Consider the following 27,333-nt stretch of genomic DNA (forward strand, 5'->3'; position numbering starts at 1 on the left):
CGCTTCAACGACTTCCAGGTTCGGTGGCCGAACCTTCCTTCATGACATCTATCCACACAGCTCCCCGACGACGCTGTCGAGCTGACTGTGGTCCGGCTCCCACGGACCACCCCTGCCGACACCTTAGTCAGTCACCCCCCCCCCCCCCCCGGCCTTTAAAGAGTACACTGTAATGCGAGGGGGGGGGGGGGGGGGAGCTAAGTGGTGCCGATGAGGTCGACACCAGCATTGATATGCGGTTCGTCTTTGGACTCTGAGCATCGTCTTTGGACTCTGGGCATTGTCTTTGGGTTGTTCCACCGTGTTCAGTTCTTTTTGAGCCTTGCATGTGTTCAGGTGAATAAATGAACTACTGAAAAATGGGTGTTGTTTGGTGTGACCAACCTGAATGTCTCCCACACTTTAGTGTACCCATACCACACATATGGAACTGAAGTGTGGGGGAGTGCTGCTGCCAGGCATGTAAATAGGGGTCCATCCTTCCAAAAAGGCAGTAAGGTTCATTTGTAAGTTTAGTTATAATAAGTTTTGCAAAGGCTTTTTCAAAAGTAAGAATCTACTAACATTGTTTTCAATATATACTTATAAAACTATTCAACTAATTTTAAAATATCATCTGCAAAGACATAACACAAAAAATGCAGACAACAGCCCCTATTACATGGGGGATCAAATTTTATAACAAACTTCCAAAAAATTTAAAAAGCTCATGTAGATGGTGTTTGAAATTGCCTTGAAGGAGTTTCTTACGTAAAAAAATTCCGTTCAGAAGAGCAGAACATTTCTTTTTGTACAAATACTATTTATATGGCCAGTAATAAAGCTATATAACTTTTTGTCTTTGTTGTTTGTAATTGTCCACACAAAATTATGAGAAAAAGTGCAAAATATGTTCAGAATCAAAAGCAAATCCTTGTATTTGTCTATGGAGAATAAATAAATAAATGAATATAACTAGTTGTCGAGAAATTCCACCTGTAAGATTAAAAATCCATTAGTCTATGGGTTTGACATAATTTTCAACCTCAGTTTTAATTCAGTTAAATCCTTCCTCTATTCCTTCACAACTACATCCCTTTTATACATATAGAAACATACATGTAGCACATAAATGTTAGTACTAAAATCTGAAGGTAAAAAGAGAGAGAGAGTGAGGGAGTGAATTTCCTTTTAAAACTTGTATCTATTGACTCAGAAAAATTCTGCTACACAGTTTTTGTTCAGTATTATGTACCTTAATATTTGTAGTGGGATATAAATAATTTGTCCTGAGAATTAAGAATTATTGTGGAATTTATCAACAATTCTTTTTTATAACACATTGAAATCATCATGAGTACAACACCTAAACAATTAAAACATCACAATATATGTCGAACAAATAAACTGTTGTATATACTTATTTACTGAAAACCATCCTCCAAATCTTCTGTCAAAAACGCCAAGTCATTTTAGTGCAACTTTGTCCTCAACAGCTGTTATACATACTGTTCTGAAGTTTAAGTCAGCCCCACACTCTTCCATTTTCTTCAACAACCTCGATTGCAGCCACATGAAATCAACAGTAATATCTTGTCTTGAGCTGGTAGTCATTTCATTTGAAGTGGAAAGGGGGATGAGTTTGATTCCATTCAACCGCATTTTCTAGGGTGCATGCTGTGCCCCAACCATAGCTGAACTTGAAGATATACTTGGCAGGAGTAGAGGCATGCTGCATCAGTAGTGAGTGACAAACAAGACTGTATGACAGCATTTCTTTCATGACCCACAAGTACATTAACATTGAAATCTGATATTAAAAGTGTCTTCACCAGGACCTTTTCCTGTTTTTGTTTTAATACAAAGGATGAATTTTTCTCTTCCTTTTGCAATGGCCTAAGGAGAAGAAGTTGGAGCATTTAATATTCGGGAATATTATGAGAGTGCAAGGACTGGTTGGAAAGCCTTCGGCTTCCCTTTACAAAACATGACTGAAGTACTTTTGCAACAACTTACTGCAAGAAGAAATAAGATGTAGTCCTTGTATTTGTGGATGAGGGAGGAGTTATGGCTATATTTAAGACCTCATTCTGCCTTTATCTTCCTTCATCATGATGTCTTTGTATCTGGAGCAAAGGTATAAATAGCTAAGAAGACCATTAACTTGACTAACAATAACTGGTACTTGCTGACACATACAGGACTGTTTAAGCCCCTAGTGATGCAAGACACCTCTTGCGGCAGCAAGCATGGGGTGCCAGATGCTTCACAGATTTCTATAGAGGATGTATCACAGTTAGTAATCGCCGCTTAAGATCCCAGGTTGAGAGAGGTGTCAGAGGCAGCCAAGTGCATAATTTGTAGGCAGTACATGTCACAATCTGTAGTGAAAACTGATACAGGTGAAAGTGTCTGAGAGGGAAGTGGAGAGGGGAAGACAACAAATATTAAGTAGCTCGTATGGAAAAATTTTCTCTAACCAACTCTGGACATGTATCAAAGTTTCCAAAGTTTCACCACTTTTGATGTCTCTCCTTCCAACATATATTTACTGCAAATAAAAGAGGTGGTAGGGTCGCACATTATTCTTCTCTCAGTCCACAGAAAAGAAAAGAGAGTAAGAGGAAACTCCAAATAACACAACAAATTGAATTGTCCTACATACCTTTAATAAGTTCAAAGCATAAACACAACTAAACTGGACAAGTGTAGGGAAAAAGAGCAGTGACAGTGGTAGGGAAGTAGTGAGCGAATGAGAAGGGTAAACTGCCATTTTCATACTTGTAGACCAGTCCTGATTTCAACATTACAGAATGCATAAGAAATTTCATCAAATTGAATGAATACTGAATATTTCCATATACTTAATTTCTCTTTTCATTTATGTAACTGACTGAGCAACAAAAGCTGCACAAATTATGCATTAAAGAAAACTATTCCAACTTTTATGTATTCATAAATATCCATTTGCCTTACAATATGCACAAAACCTTTTCTGTGTAGACTCTTTTGAAGAATATTTGTTGTAATTACAGTTCTCTTTTAAAAAGTGAACCATTTTGTGTACAAATTAAAAAAAAAAAAAGAACAGAAGAAAAGGAGGACATGCCCTCTCTAGGAGGAGGAACATTTCTGTTTCTTACTACTAAACCCCATAAGGATATTTTCCCAAAGTTTCAGTTATTTCTGCAAATTTCAGTGTAGTGCACCTTCCTGATATTGTCCTTCTTCACTGACATTTGTTCTACCTTACTGATCTTCTCTCATGTGTCTCTTCTTCATCAGTCAAGTTCCTTAGGATTTCTCTAGTCAGACTGTCAGGTTCCCTGTTAAATATAGTTTCTACTGGCTCATATCCTGTAGAATCATGTGGCACATTGATTACTTCCTCAAAATTGCCTATTAACTGACTCCATTTTCATGCATGTTTTGGCAATACATCTGACACTTGCAGTTTACCTCCTTCATAACACATTCTGAAGAATTGGATGTGGATCTATGGTGTCAAATAGACACTGTTTCTACATCATGTCTTTTTAGAATCCTTGCTTGTTTCTTCCATGTAAATTGGCTTGTGTTATCATTTATGCCAAAGCTTTTTAGTGGAGTAAGATGAACTTGCATTGCTCCTCCTATTGACGTAGATAAAGGTCAACAGCTACTATCTCTTTAAGCACTTTTGGCAATGCAGGGGACTTAGAGTATTTACATTAATAATAAAAGTCTTGGTTTTATGGCAAATTTCACATGATCTTCATGACTTTCATATCCTCTTTGGACTGTTCTAGTCCTTCCATGCACTTCTTGGCTCCAAAGCATCCACAGCTAAAATACTTGTGCCAGGTGAGATTAAATATGGCATGTTCTGGTATGCACACTTCCACTCTACTTTGTCTGTATTCATTCTTCAGTACAATACCTCTTCATGCACTAGATAACTTATCAAGATTTTCTGTACTCCAGTGAACCCATACTTTCTTTTCAGCAATAATAGACATTAGTCAGCATTTTGTTCATGGCATATGTTATATGTTTTCACTATTCTGCATGCTTTTCCTTCATGAGTATGCCTTTAATTAGTAGTATCAAGTCTTCTGGAGTTGGCAGTTGTGTGTGCAAGGGCATGTTGGGCATCAAATTCTGTTCTTCTTATATATATTTCACTTCAAAATTGAATTCTTGCAGAGCTAAATTCCATACCCCTAACATCCCAGTACATAGTTTACTTCTTAACAGTAATTACAAAGCCTGATGGTCAGTTAACACTACAGATTCCCAGCCAGGAACATAATAGCAGAATTTCAACATTGGGAAACTACACACTGCCTCAGATTTCTCCTTATTTACTATTACACCATCTGATGTAATTATATGCCTCAAAAATTTTTTTCTTCCCTATAAAACTCTGATTTCAATTTAGCACCTCAGGTTTCAAATTTCTGAAAAATTTTCTTTAGTGTTGATTGTTGTATTTTGTGCCAGTAATCAGGCATACATTTGATCTCTACTATGATCTCTCATGTTGCTCAACATCTTCCCAAGTCCCTCTGTGTAAGAAGATAAGCCCTAATTATATCGTGTATTTTCATGGTGATAATCTTGCCTTCTATCATTTTCTCCATCAATGTTTTCTCTTGTCTTCCACTGTTTCTCCTTTCTTTCAGTCTGCACAGACATTTGTCATGTCTCTAGAATTTCAATTATTGTACCAGTCAGGTTACTGCAAACATTACATAACAGGTGTTACACCACCTAGCACATACTGTGGCTTTCTTCATAAGGCACTTCCAGATGCTAATTACTCTCTAATTATTTTTCAAAAAAAAAAAAAAAAAGAGAGAGAGAACTTTTAATCACATCTCCAGCTGAATGGATGGTTGGAAATCAGATTTAAAATCTCATTTTGTTCACTTTCAGATAAGTATTTTGGCAGGAAAATTGTTTCAAATTCTGTGTACAACAAACTTTCCTTTTTTAACCGCATTACCCAATTACAAACTTCATTGTCTGTCTGATTTATGATGTAAGCCATTTTGGTCACACCATTCCACACTTTTGGCAGTACATCACAGAACTGACATATGAAACCAACTTGGTGTGATTTGAAAACTGCATGTAACTTACTGGATTTCTAGCTATTTACAATTTCCATTTGTGGGACCCCTTTACCATAATGTTTAGTGTATTTATCTTTCTTTTTTGGTCTTCTACCTGTAGAACTATTTCTTCCTGCTTTTTATTAATTATGTACTTCCATCACACTCAGTTTTCTGCCATGGTCTTCTATGTCTTGTTCTACTTTACTTAAATGTATATTACATTTTCCTTCAGTTTTATTAACCTTTTCCTGTATGTGTGTGTTTTTCTTTTCCTGCACCTGTCTGAGCTCCATAATTGCCATTTGTAACCATCGTTCCAAATTTGTGATTAACATCTCTTGAATTTCTTTAAACAGTTTAAATTCTAGCACAGGTTTTACTGACTCTCTATTAATTCTTCCAGAGTTTTGTCTTAACCTTCCTTTGTCAAGTTGGACTGTGCCATTACATGCAACTGACTGATACTTGAGGATGATTTATGTTCAGTTTTACTGCTAAGTGGGCTTCTCTCTAGCTTTTGCCATTTTTGTGTCTGTGGCACTTAAGTTTTACTCATCCTTAATTCTGTTGTTAGTTCCATGTGTATTGATTCTTGCTTAGTCATTTGTCCAAATTTGTGATTAACATCTCTTGAATTTCTTTAAACAGTTTAAATTCTAGCACAGGTTTTACTGACTCTCTATTAATTCTTCCAGAGTTTTGTCTTAACCTTCCTTTGTCAAGTTGGACTGTGCCATTACATGCAACTTTGAACCCTGCAACATCATATTCTCCCTCATTACCAAAACAAGCTCCCACAACACGATTTAGTGGTATATGCTCTTTTACTGATGACATTTTAACAACCAAAAAACACAGTCCTAACTGTCTTTCTCTACATAGATTTTGTTACGGTACATGCTAAATGGTTCAAAAGTTTCACATGCAGCAGCAAAGTCAAACTATGTGCAGTTGGCATTTATGTGACACTTCCATTTCTTTCTCCAACTGTTGGTTTTTGTATAGTGATGTGGTGCTCAAACAGGACCACTCCCTGTGCATTGTCACATTGATTACCTCAAACTGCACTAATTCAACATGCTACAGATTGTTGTTTCACACATGATTCTTTTGGTAATGGCTCATTTGCTTACTCTCTTTGCTTATGGACTCATTACTCTATTGTTCCTTACTGTTTCTTATTATTGCATTCTGGAGTTCACTGTTTCAACTGTTCTTCACCAAAAAGCATGTCCTTTCATGGTAATCCAACTGTGACCTCCGCCTTAGCAGCTGTTCCATTAATTTGCAGCAATCAGACATGGATGGGGATTTGGTTAACTGACAAAAAATCCTTTGTTGCAAAGTAATTTTGATCATATTGCCTAAAGTGAAAATGTGTCTCTTTACTTTATGAATATTAAAGTTCATCCAATTTAGATGGAAGAATGTTTTATGAAAGGGTAACTGTACAGAGCATTTTACTTGTTTATTGACCTTTTTTACGAGGGCGGTTCAGAAAGTAACCTCCGATTGGTCACAGTGCGGGTTGTGGGGGGAGTAGCGACGCCATCTGTGCGTTCACGCACTCAACAGGTCAGTCGGCATCAAGCCGTGGTCGAGTGAACGTCGTACCTGCGCTAGTTTAGTTTTTGTGGCAGTTTGAAATGTGTGCTGCAATAGAAAACCCCACCAAATGTGAAGTGCGTGCTGTCATAAGGTTTTTTACAGCCAAAGGATATTCTGCAGCAGCTATTCATCGTGAGCTTTGTGCCATGTACGGAACAAGAGTTATGAGTGAAGGAGTTGTCCGTGAATGGGTACGTTTATTTAAAAGTGGACGAGAAAACGTTCATGATGAAGAGAGGAGTGGTAGACCATCATTGGTGATTGACAAACTCGTTCAGACAGTTGATGCAAAAGTTCGTGAAAATCGACGTTTCTCAATGTCGGAGCTGTCTACTGGTTTTCCACAGATTTCTAAGACTCTCTTGTACGAGATAGTGACAGCAAGATTGGGTTACCGTAAGTTCTGTGCACAATGGGTGCCCAAAATTCTTACCGACCACCACAAAACTCAAAGAATGGCCTCTGCATTAGACTTTCTGTCACGTTATGAGGACGAAGGAGAACCATTGTTAAACAGAATCGTGACCGGTGATGAAACCTGGATTAAGTACGTGAACCCTGAGACAAAAGAACAATCAAAGATGTGGGCACATTCAAGTTCGCCTACCAAACCAAGAAAAGCCTCGCAAGATTTTTCTGCCAGAAAACTGATGGCAACGGTGTTTTGGGATGCCAAAGGGGTGTTGTTGGTTGAATTCATGGAACGTGGTATGACCATTAATCAAGACGTGTACTGTGAAACAATAAAAAAGTTACGATGGGCTATACAGAACAAACGCCGTGGTATGCTGACTTCCGGTATCGTTTTTTTGCACGATAACGCCCGTCCTCACTCTGCTCGCAGAACAATGGCCCTTCTTGAGTCCTTCAAGTGGGACGTTATCAACCATCCACCTTACAGCCCAGACCTGGCGCCAAGTGATTATCACCTTTTCATGCATTTGAAGAAATGGCTCGGGTCACAGCGGTTTGATAACGACGAAGAGCTCAAAGATGCGGTCACAGGCTGGCTCCAGGCACAAGCGGGTGATTTTTATGCAGAAGGAATTTCAAAGCTTGTGAAGAGATACGATCAGTGCCTCAATCGCTATGGAGACTATGTAGAAAAATAGTGCAAAGATGTAGTTGTAAGATGTATATATTAAAATATTTTTATTTAACTTGGTGTATTTTTTTTAAATCAACCGGAGGTTACTTTCTGAACGGCCCTCGTATATAAGCCTAGCTATGCTTGTATTAACAGTTAAGTTTATTCTACTTTCACAACAAAGTTTGTCATTGCTGTATCACTTTTCTGAATTGATATTTCACATTATAACTGTCCATGGTACTCCTTTCTATAACTGGTCAAATAATAATGTGTTGTGCCAACGGAAGCTACTAAGAATGATGGTACCACTTCGTCCATTGATTTCATAAGTAATTACATGCACCTTCTGAAAATAAACCATGTCATTACTCACTATCACCCTGCCAGTCAACATAATACTTCCAGTCTCATAACTTATCACTTTAGCCAATGTTCAGATAATTCTGGTACTAAGCAACTCCATGCAACAATTCTACACAAAACCAAACTGACAACTCTCTCTTCGCACACTGGGGTGCATAACTGCTAATGCTTGGGCATTGTTGAATATAACAGCAAGACAATGCTCCTGCCATAAAAGGCACCTTCAGCTCTGAAAGTTCCAAGGAACCAGCGAAGTGTAAGGGGTATGATTTACATCATACTACTGTTGATGTAGTACCCTTACACGATGATCTGTGAAGTTGTTTAGATATTTTCAAATGGTGTCTATGAAAACTGCAAAGTTATGCTGCCTTGTAATGCAAGATTTTGCTTATGGTTGAAGCATAACATTGTGATATCAAACTGAATGCTAGCACAGTGATTCTGACAGCCTTTCATGGACTCAACAGGAAGAGCTTTACAGAACTGGTGATGTCCCAGTCATCACTGCATTAACAAACATTGCAACTGAACAAGGAAAAGATTCTCCATTCCTGAAGACAACATGGGCTTTAGAGAAGGAAGAATCTGTTAAAGGAGAATTTCTCAAGTTGACAAATGGCAATAAATGCATAACAGCATGCAGAGTCTACCTCATCTGCTATGTTGTCTCCAAGTATATTGTACAGTTTCTTGAAGAAGATATAATTTTGAGTCATGGAGCTCCACTTGTAATCATCCCATTTTTAATGACCAAACAAGCATTGTTTTCAGTGGGATAGTATTTTAAATACGCAAACATTTTGATTAACATTATACTCATTTAAGCTATGATGACAATGTGTGTCAGTAACTAGACGTATGATACAGAGTTAGCTCATATTCTTCTCATCTACATTGTTATAAGCTGAGCATCCTGTGGGTGGAAGGACTGATGAATATGCAGTCTTGTCTCATAAAACGACAATCATCACCGCCATTGCACAAGCTTCAATAGAAACAGCTTTAAGATTTCAAGAACTGGAGAATACCATACTACATATCACTCAAGTATGGGTCACAAATACATGTACATTAAAAAAGGAATCTTGCCAAGGTAAGACTGATTTATTCCTTGCTGATCAGAAATTAATGATTCGTGATGTTATTCAGATCTTCCTAAGTTGGTTGTCAATGAGTTTGTTGCCTGTCTGTGTTGTTCATATTCTCAGTGTGACAATTGCTGTTACAGTGGCTCTCTATTGTGAGAAATAATTTTGTAGATTTTTTTAGATTGGAATTGCATGTACAGGACTGATGTAATAGTGCAGAAATGCTTTTGAACACAATTTAACAAATGACCACAATGTAGTAACTGCACAACACATGTTGCTGGAGATATTGAAGAAGATCCAAGTCGCATAAGTAAAAAGAGAGAGTTAGAGAAAGAAACAAAATGGAGAGACAATTAAACCCTGAAATATGCAGCATTTATTCTATAAGACTTGCTTATTGCAACTCGTCTACCAGTTGAGACCACCAGACAAGACAAAATGTGGTGCTTTTTGCACTAATATGCAGAATCTTTTACAGGAGGGTGGAGTCACTAATGCTCTACATGAGTCATTAGACAAAGAATCATGAAGATTTATTAGCATCATGGGTACTGAGCATCCACATGTTATTGCAGAAAATGAGAGAGACTCACAAAAAGTGACTGTATTTTGCACAGCAAGTGGGTACAAATTGTATGGGCCTTTCTCTGCATACCTTGGATGTTAACGGAATTGTTCATTCCTCAAATAGAGGAAAATCTTTTTAACTTTGTCTTTCAGTGGGATGGTACAACTGCCCCTTCTCCAATTACATACTTAAAACTGAAATAATATTTTATTTTTTTATCCCAGGAACAAATGGGAGCTTTGACAGTGGCATTTGTTCCATGTGTTGAGAAGGAACACTCAGGTGCTTTCTTGACAGAAGAACCATTGGTACTGATGACTCAAGGACGTTTCCACAGAGTGCCAGTTATTGTGGGTGGAACCTCCGGAGAAGGAATTGCCATGCTTGCACGTGAGTTCATATTCTTACAATTTAGATACACATAGTTAACATATGAAAGTCTAAGTACTGTCAATGAATAAAACTCAAGTATATTACATAATTTCACACCAAAACATTGGATACAATATACAATTAGACTTACACCAAGGCCCTTAAAAACTGGTTCATCAGTGTTACACTTGACCTGTCACATAAGAGGATTGAGTTTTGTCACAAATACATCAAATTTGAATTAATGCAACCTCAGTGTTTGGTTTTATTACCTTTATTGTCTCATAAGCCTCCAAAAGGATATTACAAGTTAAATGAAGACAAAATTTTTTCACACCATGCTGAATGAATTAAAAATTAATTAATATTAAAATCTTCATATGTTCAGGTTAAAAGATCTGTAATTCTAATTCATTTTATCAGATAATGTATATAACAGAAACATAAATGTGGTTGGTGGTTTATTATCTAGAGCAAAATTATTTTGTTTAAGTTGGCTTACTGGACACATAAAAAGATTACATATATCCAAATTAATACTAGCAAATTTTGCCAAGTAAGGTGATTGATGAAGATATAACTTCCATTAAGTATTTATCTATTACACCTTTTATGTGATACATTCCATTTTTTAATTTATTTATTTAGCGTATGGCATTTAAGTACATTTCAGTATTGGATCATGTTATTCTGCATTACATAAAATTACATATATTCACAGACAAACATCTAGTCCTTGTATATATTTGATGGATTTTTTGGATGCCACGAGGAATTCTTCAAAGTCCCCACTGAATGCTCTAGCACTGCGTACTTCTCTGATGTGTTTGGGTTCTGCTTAGGAGTGCCGCAGTCACATGCTGGCGAAGACAGCAGTCCCCATTGGAAGAGTGAGTCAGCATATCTTCCATGCCCAGTTCTTAATCAGTTCAGAGTTGACCAGATCTTGAGAGGCTGATCAAATGGCAGTACCTGAGAAAATAAGGAACATATGCAGTCTAAGAAAAGCATGTCTGCAAATTCAGTATTTCCATGCAAGATATCATTTCATTCACACTGGGGAAAACTATCACATGGCTTGAAGGAGGTGTTCCGAGTGGCCACTGTGCACCCTAAGAGATTGATGTACACATTATATTATGGAACATTGCACTCATTCAAATTCAGTAGAGTGCACCAGATGAGGGTATATTTTTTGAGGAATGATGTCAGCAACCTCCAACACAACCATCAGCAGAGATACTGAGAACACCCCTGTATATGTTCCCATGAGGCATCAATACAAAATGAGCCACAATCTATCAGTGGAGATTACTGACTACTGCCTTATTGGCTCTCACAGTTCAGCAATGCCTTCCCTATTCCATTTATGTAGAAGTCTATCCAGTTAAACTGTATGAGTGCCAAACCTATCTCTTTAGTCTTCTACTCTGAGAATACATGAAAGATTCAGACATTATAATAAGACATTAAAGATCCGTGGGTTGCCAGTCATATGCACTCTAGTGAATTTTTATGATTGCAGTGGTCTGTTGTGCAATGTGATCTACAAAAATGTTCATGTACTCTCTGGGTAAAAGACTAAAGAGTTTATATTTGGCAGCCAGACAACTTATCCAACTGAATAGCCTCCTACAAGCCATGGACTGAAGAAGACACTGCTGAAATGTGAGACCTCACAAGGCAGTAGCCAATAATGTCCACCAATAGATTGGGGCTAAATTTACATTGATGCCTCAAGGACATATTCCTAAGGGTATATTCGGTATCCCCCCAGATGCTTGTGTTGGAGATTGCAGACACCATTCCTCGAAAGAGATGCTCTCATCTGTAAGCAGTATGGGTAATAGGAATTCTAGATTGATAGTGATGCAATCAGTAAACCACACCAAAACTGCTACAGCAGAGAAAAGCTCATCCATTATAATCCTTCTAAGTGTTTTTAGTCGGTATAGGCAGAAACAGTTCTTGGAGGATGTTCCACACTGTCACCTTGCTCAATATGTTCTGGTAGGTTACCTGCCTGGCACTGCTATGAGGGTGTTTCTCCATACTATCAGGTGACTAGTGTATCATCAGTTGCTGCACATTTTGGAATCTCATTCAAATATGTAGTTCTGATAAATGGTCTCTAACATGGAAATGAATATTTGCTAAACATATGCTCATTAGATCTTATTTATTACTTATTCTCTGAACGGTCTTTTTCTACTTTGGTCCCACTGTTCAACATCACTCTGCATAGGAAATTCTGTATTTTCTCATTTGGGTAACGTGTAGTGTACTATTGATGTTTAACGAATTTTTTTTTTTATTTTCTGATGAAGATGATGATGGTGATAGAACACTGTCTTTAATTAGCCATTCAAAAGTATTACTTGCACAGGCATACAACACATGGTTCATCATCAGCTAAAATAAAGATCAGATGTCATTTAAAGTCTCAGCTGCCTTCTTGGCAGGATAAAAAAGAAAGATACTGATATTTGTCATGCAGGAATACATGCACCACAAATACACCAACAGGTTGATACTTTTTTTTTTAATGTAACAGACACCATTTTCTAATTGCAGCTTATATTTCCTCATTTAATCATCTTCTTTCCAGTGACACATGACCTTCTGATTCAACAGTCAGATTATATCTCACTGAGGAATAGTGCTTTCCTAATCCCTACATGCCTAACAAACACCCTTGGCTCATACACTGAGGTGACAAAAGTCATGGAATACCTCCTAATATCACGTCCAAACTCCTTTTGCCTGGCATAGTGCAGCAGCTCAACATGGCATGCAGTTAACAAATTTTTGGAAGTCCACTGCAGAAATATTGAGCCATGCTGCTTCTACAGCTTTCCATAATTGCAAAAGCGTTGCTGATGTGAACAGTTGTGGCCCAGTGACAATTCAATCATTGTTTGGGAAAGTGAAGTCCATTAATGGCTGCAAATGGACTCCAAGTAACTGAACATAACCATTTCCAGTCAATTATCAGTTCAGATGGACCAGAGGACTCAGTCCATTCCATGTAAACACAGCTCACACTATTATGGAGCCACCAGCAGCTTTCACATTGCTTTGTTGACAAGGTGGGCCTCTGAGTTTGTGGAACCTGTGCCACACTCAAACCTTACCATCATCTCTTACCAACTGAAACTGGGTCTCATCTGATTAGGCCATCTAGGGTCCAACAGATGTGGTCACAAGCTCAGGAGAGACCAGTGAAGGCAATGTCACACTGTTAGCAAAGACACTCACATTGGGTATCTGCTGCCGTAGTTCATTAATGTCAAATTTCGCCATACTGTCCTAATGGATACATTTGTTATGCATCCCACATTGATTTCTGCAGTTGTTTCAAGCAATGTTGCTTGTCTGTTAGCACTGACAAACCTACACAAACACCACTGATCTCAGTCATTATGTGAAGCCATTGGCCACTGCATTGTTCATTGTGAGAGAGAATGCCTGCAATTTGGTATTCTTGGCATGCTGTTGACCCTGTGTAGCTTGGAATACCGAATTCCCTAATGATTTTCAAAATGGAATTTCCTTTGCATCCAGCTCCAACTATCATTCTGCATTCAAAGTCTGTTAGTTCCCATTGTGCAGCCACAGTCACATTAGACACCTTTTCACATGAACTACCTGAGTACAAATGACAGCTCTACCAATGCATTGCCATTTTACACCTTGGGTATGCGTCTTTATACGTGCATATCACTAATCTGTGACATTAATCACCTCAGTGTATATCACCTGGCCCATTTCCTTCTGTTTCAGTGCACTTTAATACACAGTAATTTGAGACAGCCTTCATTAACATTCTTATTTATTTTTTATTTTTTTTATGAGAAAGATCAACTAGTATGTTTCTTGTCATTTCAGTCCCAGATCTAAACAAATGAAAAAAATATAGATTTGATACTAATATCAGTCATTTCTCCATGTTTTTACATTTTAACATGTCACCTTCTTCTCATTCATCTCTACACTCCCACCAGTGCTAAGGGTACCTCATTGCTCTCCCCCTCCCCATCCTCTACTATATTTTCTGGAAAGTAAGTCTTATTTTTACCAAGATGGTTGAAACCGCTGCAGACACTTGAACGTACATATAACCAGCTTCCCACCCAAACAAACGGAGGTGCTGGGGTCAAATATCATCAGGGCTATCAACATCCAGTGCAACAAACCTAAAAACTGAGGATTTTCCACTAATATAGTTTGATTTTTGCATGTCACCTTCTCTCTCTCTCTCTCTCTCTCTCTCTTTCTCACACACACACACACACACACACACACACACACACACTCTTTCTCTCTCTCACTCACTCACTTTCAGAGATGTTGCTGAAAAGTTCATCCATTTACGTCAATGCATAAATGCCATCTCATTGCTAATGATTGTCTAACATGCTCAAAACAAATAGCTTTAATGGAGGAGCATCTAGTTCTTCTGGGGTTCCTCTCAATGTCTTATACGAGGTTTGTCCAGAAAATACATATAAAACTTGAATAATAACTTTATTTTACAATTATTCAGGTATTACAATATGGTCTCCTTCAAAGTACTTGCCCTGAGACGCGATACACTTCTGCCAACACCGTTTCCACTGTTGATAACATTGCTGAAAGTCTTCAGTTGCTATGTTGTTCAGTTGCCATGTCGTTTCCACCTTGATGGCTTCCACATCTCCCAAGTGCCGCCCCCGAAGCACCATTTTGCATTTCAAGAACATGAAGACGTCACACAGGGCAAAATCGGGTGAATAAGGCAGGTGGTCTGTCACAGTGATTGAGCTTCGGGCCAAAAACTTGCACACAACGAGCAATGTGTGAGCAGGCGCATTGTCGTGATGAAGGATCCACCTGCTCCCTTTTGCCAACTCCGGTCAAACTCAGGCCACACGAGCTCTGAGACGTGTCAGAGCTTCAACGTAAACATTTCCGTTCACTCTCTGGACAGGAGGGACAAATTCCTTGTGAACAATTCCCCTAGAATCAAAGAAAACAATCAACATTGTCTTCACATTGGACCTTGATTTTCGCAACTTTTTTCTTCTTGGTTCTCCTGCTAGTTTCCATTCCTTGCTTTGAGATTTGAGCTCCACATCGAATTCGTAAAATCAGGACTCATCTCCAGTGATGACTCGGTTGAGGAAGTCCCCTCATTCCTCTGCTTCCAACCAATCCTCACAGCACTCAACCCTCTTTGCTTTCTGTTCTGGCATCAAGAGCTTCGGTACGATTTTCGCACACAATTTCTTCATTTCAAGTTTTTGTGTCAGGATTTTGTGAATGATTGTTTTGGGGATTGACAGCTCATCAGCAGTCATTCTGACTGTCAGTCTATGGTCTTTAAGAACACAAGCCCGAATTCATTCTACATTTGCATCGGAACTCGATGTCGACAGGCGTCCTGGGCGAGGGTCGTCGCTCACTTCTTCTTGGCCATCCCGGAACCTTTTCAACCACTTGTTCACGGTTGGTTCCTTCAGAGAACTGTCTCCGTAAACCTGTTTCAAACACTCAAAAATCTCACGGCCATTTTTGCCTAGCTTTGCAAGAAACTTGATGTTGACGCGCTGTTCCTCAATCAGAGAGAGCTCCATGCCGACGGCAGGTGAAAAAGGGTAACTGTCAACAAGCTGCTGCACACTCCCACCTTCATGCAGAGTGCTCTGACTCAAACTGAGCGTTGATGGGGTTGATTAGAGCAGTAGTCCCACCTGGCGGTGACTGCAACCTGTAACATGTAGACATTATTCAACTTTTATACGTATTTTCCGGACAAACCTCAAACAACAAACACCCTCTCTTCCCCCACAAAAAGATATACATAGGAGTGAGGTTAGATGAATTTGGTGAGTTTGGTATGGCCCAGTCCTCCCCGTCCAACAATTGGGGAAAAAATGGTCTAAATGTTCTCTGACATAACTCTGATGTCAACAGCAAAGTGATGCAGGGCCTGTCATGATGGAACCATAATCATTGCATGACAGCTAACTGGAGTACTAATTGTACTTCACAGAGAAATATATGGTAATTACCTTTAAAAAGCATGTGAGGCATAAGTTCAGTCAGATGGCTGTGAACTATATTAGCTCACACATTTATTGTAAATTTTTGTTGATAGTGAAAAACATAAATTGCCTTAGGATTTTTCAACTTTCAGACATGGCTATTGTGGCTGTTGAATATTTCTTCCCTTGTGAAGGCAGCCTTGGCAGTAAACAAATAATGTGTTTAGAAGTTATGGATGTTTACAGCTTGGTGTAGATTCCATTGGCAGATTCCACATACCAGGGGAAGTCATCAGCTGATAGGATTTATTCCAACACTTGAACGTATGCATGCCCTTCTGGTTCAGGACATTCCATAAGTTGGTGATTGAGGTACTTAGTTTCTTGGCTGTGGATCACAAGCTCGTGCTGGAGTGTCCTCAATTTGCTTTAGCATAGCTTCTTCAAACTGAACATTTCACACACTGTGAGGTCAGCCAGTCTCTTGTCATTCTGGTCTAGGGGGTCCTGACACAAGAAACAGCCATTAAATATTTGAAATGTTAGATGATTTAGTAACCCCCATCCTGGAAATCATTCAATGTATAGCTGCCTTGCTGTGCAATGTGTTGCATTGTGCCTCTCCATAACTGAGATGCATGCCAGCTAACTCAGTTACTATGTAATCAGTCATCAAGACCCTGTAAACATCAGTAGAAGCTTTCATGTAAACACAACTCAACATAAACAGTTGCAGTACAGCTATTTATCCCTGAACATGGACGCTGCTACCAGTAATGAAAACTTACCCTTCCTGGCAGTAATATGTGACTGTATTGCAGATCAGATTCCAGTGTCAATATGTTGCATACTAAATGGTCAAAACAACTGTGAATGTTGGCCTGAGGGAATCCAGCATTGAAGTCTTCAATGGCCAATAGCAGGGAAACAGTGTGTCTGTGACATCTGTTTCATTGACAGAAATGTTCCTTTTTATCTACACTAATAACTTGACAAATTTGTCTACGTATCTCTTTTACATCCTGTTCATACATCATCAAGACTGTCACCAATTTGTGCAGCAACCTTAAAAACTGGAAATTTCACTATAATACATTTCTTTTCAATTATTTTCGTGTGCATGTTGCATTACACTTTCTCAGAATGAGCATGTGGTAGATTTCCTTAACCAGTATAAAGAGATGTGTGGGTAGCCAACATGATATAGTGTGATACACCTTTATTGATGCAGAGAGCATACAGCCCAGCTACATTATATCAGGTTCTAAACTGAACTGTCTTGCTCATATTGCTCTCGGATACTTCACACTACTGTGGAAACTCTCTTATCAGCAGTGTCACTAGCACTGATGTCCCCAAAACCATCTGTTGTCAGTGTTCACACCAAATATTGGTCACCTGTGGACTTCCTCCCTTTCACAACTATTTCCTTGCAGTGTGAGTTCTCAGTGTACAACTGTTTCATATGACAATGACCTGAGAGAGCTACCAGAGTTTTAGCAAGTCAAATACATATCATGAGTAACAATGGACAATTACATTTCTTGTGGTGTTCTCAGATATACTTTTGCTGTTTGTGTCTGCCTGTTCAGAATTACATGCAGTGTTGTGTTTGCTAAGATGTCTTCAGTACATTCACATACCTGATGTGGTGTTCATAACCATAATCAGTGACAGACACCTGCAAGGTGTTCTAGCAGTTAACAGATATAGCATTGGTTTGAGTCATGCTCTCTACAGTTTCCTGTACCAAGTGACTGAATGAAGGACCTAGAGTTTCATATGATCAATGTTACCAAAATCTACACTCCTGGAAATTGAAATAAGAACACCGTGAATTCATTGTCCCAGGAAGGGGAAACTTTATTGACACATTCCTGGGGTCAGATACATCACATGATCACACTGACAGAACCACAGGCACATAGACACAGGCAACAGGGCATGCACAATGTCGGCACTAGTACAGTGTATATCCACCTTTCGCAGCAATGCAGGCTGCTATTCTCCCATGGAGACGATCGTAGAGATGCTGGATGTAGTCCTGTGGAACGGCTTGCCATGCCATTTCCACCTGGCGCCTCAGTTGGACCAGCGTTCGTGCTGGACGTGCAGACCGCGTGAGACGACGCTTCATCCAGTCCCAAACATGCTCAATGGGGGACAGATCCGGAGATCTTGCTGGCCAGGGTAGTTGACTTACACCTTCTAGAGCACGTTGGGTGGCACGGGATACATGCGGACGTGCATTGTCCTGTTGGAACAGCAAGTTCCCTTACCGGTCTAGGAATGGTAGAACGATGGGTTCGATGACGGTTTGGATGTACTGTGCACTATTCAGTGTCCCCTCGACGATCACCAGTGGTGTACGGCCAGTGTAGGAGATTGCTCCCCACACCATGATGCCGGGTGTTGGCCCTGTGTGCCTCGGTCGTATGCAGTCCTGATTGTGGCGCTCACCTGCATGGCGCCAAACACGCATACGACCATCATTGGCACCAAGGCAGAAGCGACTCTCATCGCTGAAGACGACACGTCTCCATTCATCCCTCCATTCATGCTTGTCGCGACACCACTGGAGGCGGGCTGCACGATGTTGGGGCGTGAGCGGAAGACGGCCTAACGGTGTGCGGGACCGTAGCCCAGCTTCATGGAGACGGTTGCGAATGGTCCTTGCCGATACCCCAGGAGCAACAGTGTCCCTAATTTGCTGGGAAGTGGCGGTGCGGTCCCCTACGGCACTGCGTAGGATCCTACGGTCTTGGCGTGCATCCGTGCGTCGCTGCGGTCCGGTCCCAAGTCGACGGGCACGTGCACCTTCCGCCGACCACTGGCGACAACATTGATGTACTGTGGAGACCTCACGCCCCACGTCTTGAGCAATTCGGCGGTACGTCCACCCGGCCTCGCGCATGCCCACTATACGCCCTCGCTCAAAGTCCGTCAACTGCACATACGGTTCACGTCCACACTGTCGTGGCATGCTACCAGTGTTAAAGACTGCGACGGAGCTCCGTATGCCACGGCAAACTGGCTGACACTGACGGCGGCGGTGCACAAATGCTGCGCAGCTAGCGCCATTCGACGGCCAACACCGCGGTTCCTGGTGTGTCCGCTGTGCCGTGCGTGTGATCATTGCTTGTACAGCCCTCTCGCAGTGTCCGGAGCAAGTATGGTGGGTCTGACACACCGGTGTCAATGTGTTCTTTTTTCCATTTCCAGGAGTGTATATTTGCTAAGAGTATATTGTAATGTTGGGGCATGCCTTGCTCTTATTTGATTTCTCCTGCAAGACATACATAGGTTGTCTCTCCTATCCTTCACTTTATTAGCTTCTTTGGTTCTCCACACTTAACTTCATCAATCCTTTTCTTTTCTCCTTGATGCCTTAAGACATGTGCCCTGGTTCCAAATGTCCAAGATTCCATTAACTTTCTTACAATGCTGTCAGCAATACTACATTTATTTTACTGCTGGCCGTATGAAAATAATCACAAAAATAATACATCTGTTTACAAAATTGGTACTCATTTATCCTAAATTCTGGTTAACAACAAAATACAGTGATTTTTTTCTGGAACTGAAATTTATTTTTATGTTTTACAGTTACTGGAATTCTAAAGGATACAGAAAAAATGGATTTCATGATTGACAATTTTGAATTAGTGTTTGGTGATAGTCTTCTTATAAAAGACCTACATACAAGAAAAGCAGTTTGTGATAAATTAAAACAATTTTATTTTGGCAACACATCACCAGATGATCGCTATAGGAGGCTTGTTTTGGTAAGAAATATTTATGTAAGAAAATCACAAGCAGTCTAATGGTAGAGAACAATATGTAAGGATGCTGCACAACAGGTGAACATATCATGTATATGTGTTGGTACATGGAAGCTGTGAAGTAGGATGAAGGAGTAGCTGGATAGTTCAGCAGTTAAGTGCATTGGCCTCACAAGGCAAAGTCTAGGTCTCAGCCTCATTCTGGCACACAATTTTAGTCTATCAGGGAGGTATCAAGTGAAATATTGCTTACTGTATTCTTTTTGTCTTGTTTGTAAATTGGTAAATTTGGACCTTCATGCTTCCTCTTCCATTGGACCAGACACATTCTGTTTTGTGTGAAAGGCATATGTACGTTTTCCACAATAATATATGCAAATATATTATTATCTTAAATTACAGTACAATGAAAGTGGTCCAAACATTATGAAGTGGTTGGAAGAATCAGAAAATTTTTAATAAACTTAATTTACATCAATAATTCTAGTCAATAGTCTCCTGTTTCTATCTGAGTAATATGTTGCCTTATCCTGAGATTAATGCATGTTAGGATTTGAGGATGTCACCTGAAGAACGTGGTGAAATACAGAGCACGGTCAAGCAAATAGGAAGCCTCAATACAAGCCTTTTTCAGTTTGATCACTTCCTTAATAGATTTTACTGTAGAGCCCATGATTCCCAAAATCTTAATACAGACAGTGAAGAAAAGTTCTTTGACCTCCAGTCTTCAATCAATTACTCTCACATCACTATACAAATCTGCTACAGTGTCACTCATTGTTTCATCTACACTCCTGGAAATTGAAATAAGAACACCGTGAATTCATTGTCACAGGAAGGGGAAACTTTATTGACACATTCCTGGGGTCAGATACATCACATGATCACACTGACTGAACCACAGGCACATAGACACAGGCAACAGAGCATGCACAATGTCGGCACTAGTACAGTGTATATCCACCTTTCGCAGCAATGCAGGCTGCTATTCTCCCATGGAGACGATCGTAGAGATGCTGGATGTAGTCGTGTGGAACGGCTTGCCATGCCATTTCCACCTGGCGCCTCAGTTGGACCACCATTCGTGCTGGACGTGCAGACCGCGTGAGACGACGCTTCATCCAGTCCCAAACATGCTCAATGGGGGACAGATCCGGAGATCTTGCTGGCCAGGGTAGCTGACTTACACCTTCTAGAGCACGTTGGGTGGCACGGGATACATGCGGACGTACATTGTTCTGTTGGAACAGCAAGTTCCCTTGCCGGTCTAGGAACGGTAGAACGATGGGTTCGATGACGGTTTGGATGTACCGTGCACTATTCAGTGTCCCCTCGACGATCACCAGTGGTGTACGGCCAGTGTAGGAGATCGCTCCCCACACCATGATGCCGGGTGTTGGCCCTGTGTGCCTCGGTCGTAAGCAGTCCTGATTGTGGCGCTCACCTGCACGGCACCAAACACGCATACGACCATCATTGGCACCAAGGCAGAAGCGACTCTCATCGCTGAAGACGACACGTCTCCATTCGTCCCTCCATTCACGCCTGTCGCGACACCACTGGAGGCGGGCTGCACGATGTTGGGGCGTGAGCGGAAGACGGCCTAACGGTGTTCGGGTCCGTAGCCCAGCTTCATGGAGACGGTTGCGAATGGTCCTCGCCGATACCCCAGGAGCAACAGTGTCCCTAATTTGCTGGGAAGTGGCGGGGCGGTCCCCTACGGCACTGCGTAGGATCCTACGGTCTTGGCGTGCATCCGTGCGTCGCTGCGGTCCGTTCCCAGGTCGACGGGCACGTGCACCTTCCGCCGACCACTGGCGACAACATCGATGTACTGTGGAGACCTCACGCCCCACGTGTTGAGCAATTCGGCGGTACATCCACCCGGCCTCCCGCATGCCCACTATACGCCCTCGCTCAAAGTCCGTCAACTGCACATACGGTTCACGTCCACGCTGTCGCGGCATGCTACCAGTGTTAAAGACTGCGATGGAGCTCCGTATGCCACGGCAAACTGGCTGACAATGACGGCGGCGGTGCACAAATGCTGCGCAACTAGCGCCATTCGACGGCCAACACCGCGGTTCCTGGTGTGTCCGCTGTGCCGTGCGTGTGATCATTGCTTGTACAGCCCTCTCGCAGTGTCCGGAGCAAGTATGGTGGATCTGACACACCGGTGTCAATGTGTTCTTTTTTCCATTTCCAGGAGTGTATAAACCTTACAAATATGTAATTAAAACATTCCTCTATAGTTTCCTGTCTTCCTGCCAGCAAGTCTCTAAGGTTATGCTCTTCATTAAACAGGATCAATCTACTTACTGCCTCCCATGTTTGATTTCACCTCCAAGGATGTAACGGTCCCATAGAGGCATGGGAGTTTTTCTTATCTGATTCACTGCATGAAACTCAGTCTTCTCTTCCATAAGTTATGTATTCATCCATACTTGGACTCAAATTTTGGATGAGGGAGGTGGGGGAGGGGGGGGGAGACTATGAGGACTTCTTAGTATTTTCCTTTTTTCTTGATGAACCATAATACACATTACTCATTGCACTAGAACTGAATTTGCATAACCATTTCTATGTTTCCATGGTCTCCACATTTCTGGGCTCTTTTGAGTCCTCCTTTTCCCCTCTTTCCATATTTTCTCATAATGTTTGCCCTATGAAGTCAAACAGATTGGTTCATATGGTTTCAGACTAAGTACTTCCAATCTATGTTTTTTTTCTGAGTGCTTTCAAACCAATATTTGGTTTTAAATGTAGCCTCAGATTCTTCATAGGTCTGAAAATCTACTACATAGAGCATCCATCATCACACAGCATCCCTGTTCAGCTGAATCAAACATCCCATATCTCAGGAACTGTCCCTTTAAAAGCATTCAGATACAATATAAAATGTTCCTCACCTGCAGGTTCAGATGTGGGTAAATGATGGGTCAGTCCTCTATTGATACACAATGTAAACTGTTCAAACTGATTGGTTTTAGTAGCACTTTATTTAACCAAGACATCTCCCCCCCCCCCCCCCCCCCCCCCTCCCCACCCCACATACACATTTTTTTTTTTTTTTAATTTATAAATCAAATTAATTCCTGTTATTCTTTCTAATAGGCATGAATATTTGCGCATAAGCCAATATTTCTTACTTGATATGGGTTACCTTAGAAGACTGAGAGAAACCTCTGTTTAAACACTGACAGAAAAAAATAACAACACTAAAAAATAGTGTGATGATATTTCAGAAATACATTTATCTAGGTAACATATTTAAGTGATTAACATTGCAAGGTCACAGGTTAACGTAAACACAAGATAAGCCACTGCAAATGTGAACTGCTGTATATTAATAACTGGTGTAAACACCACAATGTTGAATGCAAGCATGTAGATATGCATGCATTGTGTCATACAGGTGCCAGGTGTCAGTTTTTGGGTTGGAGTTCCATGCCTGTTGCACTTGGTCAGTCAATATAGGGATGTTTCCACAATGAGATTTTCACTCTGCAGTGGAGTGTGCACTGATATGAAACTTTCTGGCAGATTAAAACTGTATGCCGGACCGAGACTTGAACTCGGGACCTTTGTCTTTCGTGGGCGAGATCGAGTCTCAGTCTGGCACACAATTTTAACCTGCCAAGAAGTTTAATATAGGGATGGTTAATATTATTTGTGGATTACACTGGAGTTTCAGTCTGATAATGTCCCATATGTGCTCAGTTGGAGACAGATCTGGTGATCAAGCAGGCCAAGGCAACATGTTGATATACTGTAGAGTATGTTGGGTTACAACAGTGGTATGTTAGCCAGTGTCATCCATTGGGAAACACCCCCTGGAATGCTGTTCATGAATGGAATAACCAGATTTACATACAAATTCACAGTATGCAATTGCATCCCAGACCATAACTCCAGGTGTAGGTCCAGTGTGTCTGGTGTGCAGACAGGTTGGTTGCAGGCCCTCAACTGGCCTCCTTCTATCCAACATGTGCCCATCACTGACACTGAGGCAGAACCAGCTTTCATGAGAAAACACACCAGACCTCCACCCTGCCCTCCAGTGAACTCTCACTTGACTCCACTGAAGTCACTAATGGTGATGGTTTGGGGTCAGTGGAACGTATGCTACTGGATATCTGGCTTGGAGCTGCCCTTGAAGTAACCAATTTCATAAAGTCAGGCTGCAGTACCAACTGCTGCTAAAATTGTTGCTGCAGCTGCAGTACAATGCACCAGAGCCATATATAGAACATGATCGTCTTCACTCTTGGTGGTGCCACATGGCTGTTTGGAGCCCAGTCTTCCTGTGACCGTGCAACACCATCACCACTGCTGCCAACAGTCATTTAGAGTGGCTACATTCCTGCCAAGACTTCCTGATAGAAGGAACATTCAGCTTCTCATAGCCCTATTACATGACCTCATTCAAACTAAATGAGGTGTAGATAATGATATCTTTGTCATCTTAAAGGCATTCTTGATTAACATTAGCTCACCATGTCCAGTCCAAAGGTAACTAATGCTCATGACTGTTACAGCAAGTATTTAAAGCAAACCTGATCTGCATTCTCATAGTAGTGCTACTAGCTCCACTCTTGTAGCTGACATGTAATGTGCATAGGCATTGTCTTTCAGACGTAGAAACATGCCTACCACCTTTCATTTGTGTCGCACAATTCCTCCTTGGTGCTACAACTCTTTTTTTTTTTTTTTTTTTCTTTCCATCAGTGTAACATTTGTGGATGTAGAAAAAGCTTTTTGTATTGTTGTCTGGAATATACTTTGATATTTTGAAAGTAACAGGAATTAAATACAGTGAGAAATATGTCATCTACAACCTGTACAGAAACGAGACTGCATGACAGTCAAAGGATATGAAAGGAAAGCAATTGTCGAATAAGGAGTGAGACAAACTAAAGTTATTCAGTCAGTTCATTGAGCAAGCAATAAAGGAAATCAAGCAGAAACTTGGAAAGAAAATTAAAGTTCAGGGAGAAGAAATAAAAACTTGGATATTTGTCAATGACACTACTATCAAAGGTAGCAAATGACTTGAAACAGCACTTGAAGAAAATTGATAGTCTTGAAAACAGATTGCAAGATGAACATCAACAAAAGGTAAACAAGTGTAATTGAATGTAATCAAATTAAATCAAGTGATGCTAAAGGCATTGCATAAGTAAATGAGGCACTAAAAGTTGGCAACAAAATAACGTAAAAGTCAAAGTAGAGAATATATAAAATGCAAGCTGCCAATGACAAGAAAAGCGATTCTCAAAATGAGAAATTTGTTAATATCAAATATAAATTTAAGTCTCAGAAGTCTTTCTGAAAGTGTTTTCTGGGAGTGTACCTTTGTACAGAAATGAAATGTGGATGATAAATGGTTTAGATGAGATGCTTTTGAAATGTGGTGCTACAGAAAACTGTTGAAGATCAGCTGGGTATGTTAAGAAATTTATAGCACAACTTGACTAAAATAAAGTACTGGTTGTAGGAAACAACCTGAAGCACCAGTTAACAAGAGATTTGATAAGAGAGAGAACAATGAGGTGAGACAGTGGTGGTGGTGGTGGTGGAGGGTGGGAGGGGGGAGGAGGGGGGGAGTGTCAAAAAAGTAGAGGAAGACCAAGGCTTGAATAAAGCAAAAAGCTTCAAATAGATGTTGACCACAGTAGTTCTGCAGAGGTAAAGAGCCACATGCAGGACAGACTAGTAGGAAGAACTGCTTTAAACCAGTCTTCAGACTGAAGCCCACAACCACAGCAATGTCAAGATGTTCACAATTTGATTTCACATTTTCTTCTGGTTAAGTGCCAGACTCTAGGTTCAAAGATCTTCAGCTCAGTCTTCAGTTGATTCCAGAATTTTTAACTTTTAATTATTCATTTCATTACTAATGTTCATTAATATGAAAAATACCGAGCTGTACTCACATTTGCAATCTACATTAAATTGTGACTCCTCTATAACAAACTAAGTAGGTCAGTCAAAAGGTCAGAGGAAAGCAGAGGCATATTCACCACCAACATGACCATGCCTTTTAAAGCATTGTTGTGTTCAAACTAACTTTCAGTTTGGTTACAGCTTTTCTTTTCAATCAGTCTCCTCTATACAAATGTCTTTGCACACTTCAGAGAATCAACCTTATTACCTATCTTTCCCAATCAGGGATACACTCTCTTCCTTAAGTTATTGGTAGTTACTTTCATACTGTATAAATAATTTGTACATTTAATCATAATAATGTGTAACGAGTCATTTTATACTCACATTATGCACTGATATGTAAATATGACTACATGTTGACCACTTACAAGCCTAAAAAATGTAGACTGAAATAGTAATTCCAGCCCACTGCCTTTTAAAAATGACATAAATATAAATTCTTCTGTAGAATAGAAGTAGTTACCAAGGACAAACTTGCTGTCTTGATTAATACCTGTTTTTTGGCTCACCAGTGAAACACCATTTTGATTTTCAGCCCCTTCATCTTTGAGCTGTACTTCATTTCTCAAATCCTCTTTCTCTGTGAGTATTTCAGCTCATAAGAGTGTGCAGTTGCTCACAGCTTGTAAGCACATCCTACCTTACTCTCTCCTGTCTGGTGTGTAGCGCTTACAAATTCTCAAACTCATCTTCTATTCACCATTATAACTGGTCCATACAACTATGTAATTGCTTTTGCAAATCATCAATATGTTTATGCATATGTTTCTCCATTTACTTCCTTAATTTCTCTAATGATAGCATCATCAGACTTACAACTTCATTTTCTAGTAAAAAAGGTCTTTTCAACATCTGTTTTAGTTATTGGTTCATTTATTTAGAATCAATTATAGTTATCACTTTGATTATTGATTCCTTGTGTATTTGATTACTGATTTCTTGTGTATTTTATATATATAGTAACCTCAACATTACTAAGCTTAAAAAATGAAAAGTTGTGAAATTCCTTTTTTACTGAATTTCAGTAGCCCTCTACATTCTTAGTAGGCTTTATTTATCAATTGCTGTCTTTCCTTACTCTTATTTCTCTCAGCTGCCTTGCTATTTCTCATTTGTGTGGTTCCTCATGAAAGAGATGAGCTCATGATCCACTGACAGAAAAACGAAGCCCTTACAGTTGAGACAATATTCAACATCCACACCTACTAGGCACTGAAGGCAAACTTGCATGTGTCTCTATTAGACAAGTTGCTACAGCCATACAAATACAATTAATTGGGAGAGTGCACCCTCAATGTACCAATGCACAGTCTTCAGAATGCCAGGTGGAACGCATGCCCTCAGCAGTCTAATCATGCCGTCAGCTGTCAGCCAGCAGTCTTATATGCATCTTTCACATTTTT

The 27,333-nt window shown here is 40.2% G+C and overlaps 1 protein-coding gene across 1 annotated transcript in view; it reads left to right on the forward strand.

Annotated features, from left to right (window-relative positions):
- The window catches only part of LOC126456201 (esterase E4-like), a 405,384-nt gene that overhangs the window by 331,156 nt on the left and 46,895 nt on the right, over positions 1-27,333 (forward strand). Inside the window, exons 8-9 of the mRNA XM_050091955.1 lie at positions 10,026-10,191; positions 19,806-19,984. Coding sequence (XP_049947912.1) covers positions 10,026-10,191; positions 19,806-19,984 — 345 coding nt within the window. The remainder of the gene's footprint in view (positions 1-10,025; positions 10,192-19,805; positions 19,985-27,333) is intronic.

The sequence above is a fragment of the Schistocerca serialis genome, chromosome 2 (genome assembly GCF_023864345.2).
Source record: "Schistocerca serialis cubense isolate TAMUIC-IGC-003099 chromosome 2, iqSchSeri2.2, whole genome shotgun sequence".
Taxonomy (NCBI): domain Eukaryota; kingdom Metazoa; phylum Arthropoda; class Insecta; order Orthoptera; family Acrididae; genus Schistocerca; species Schistocerca serialis.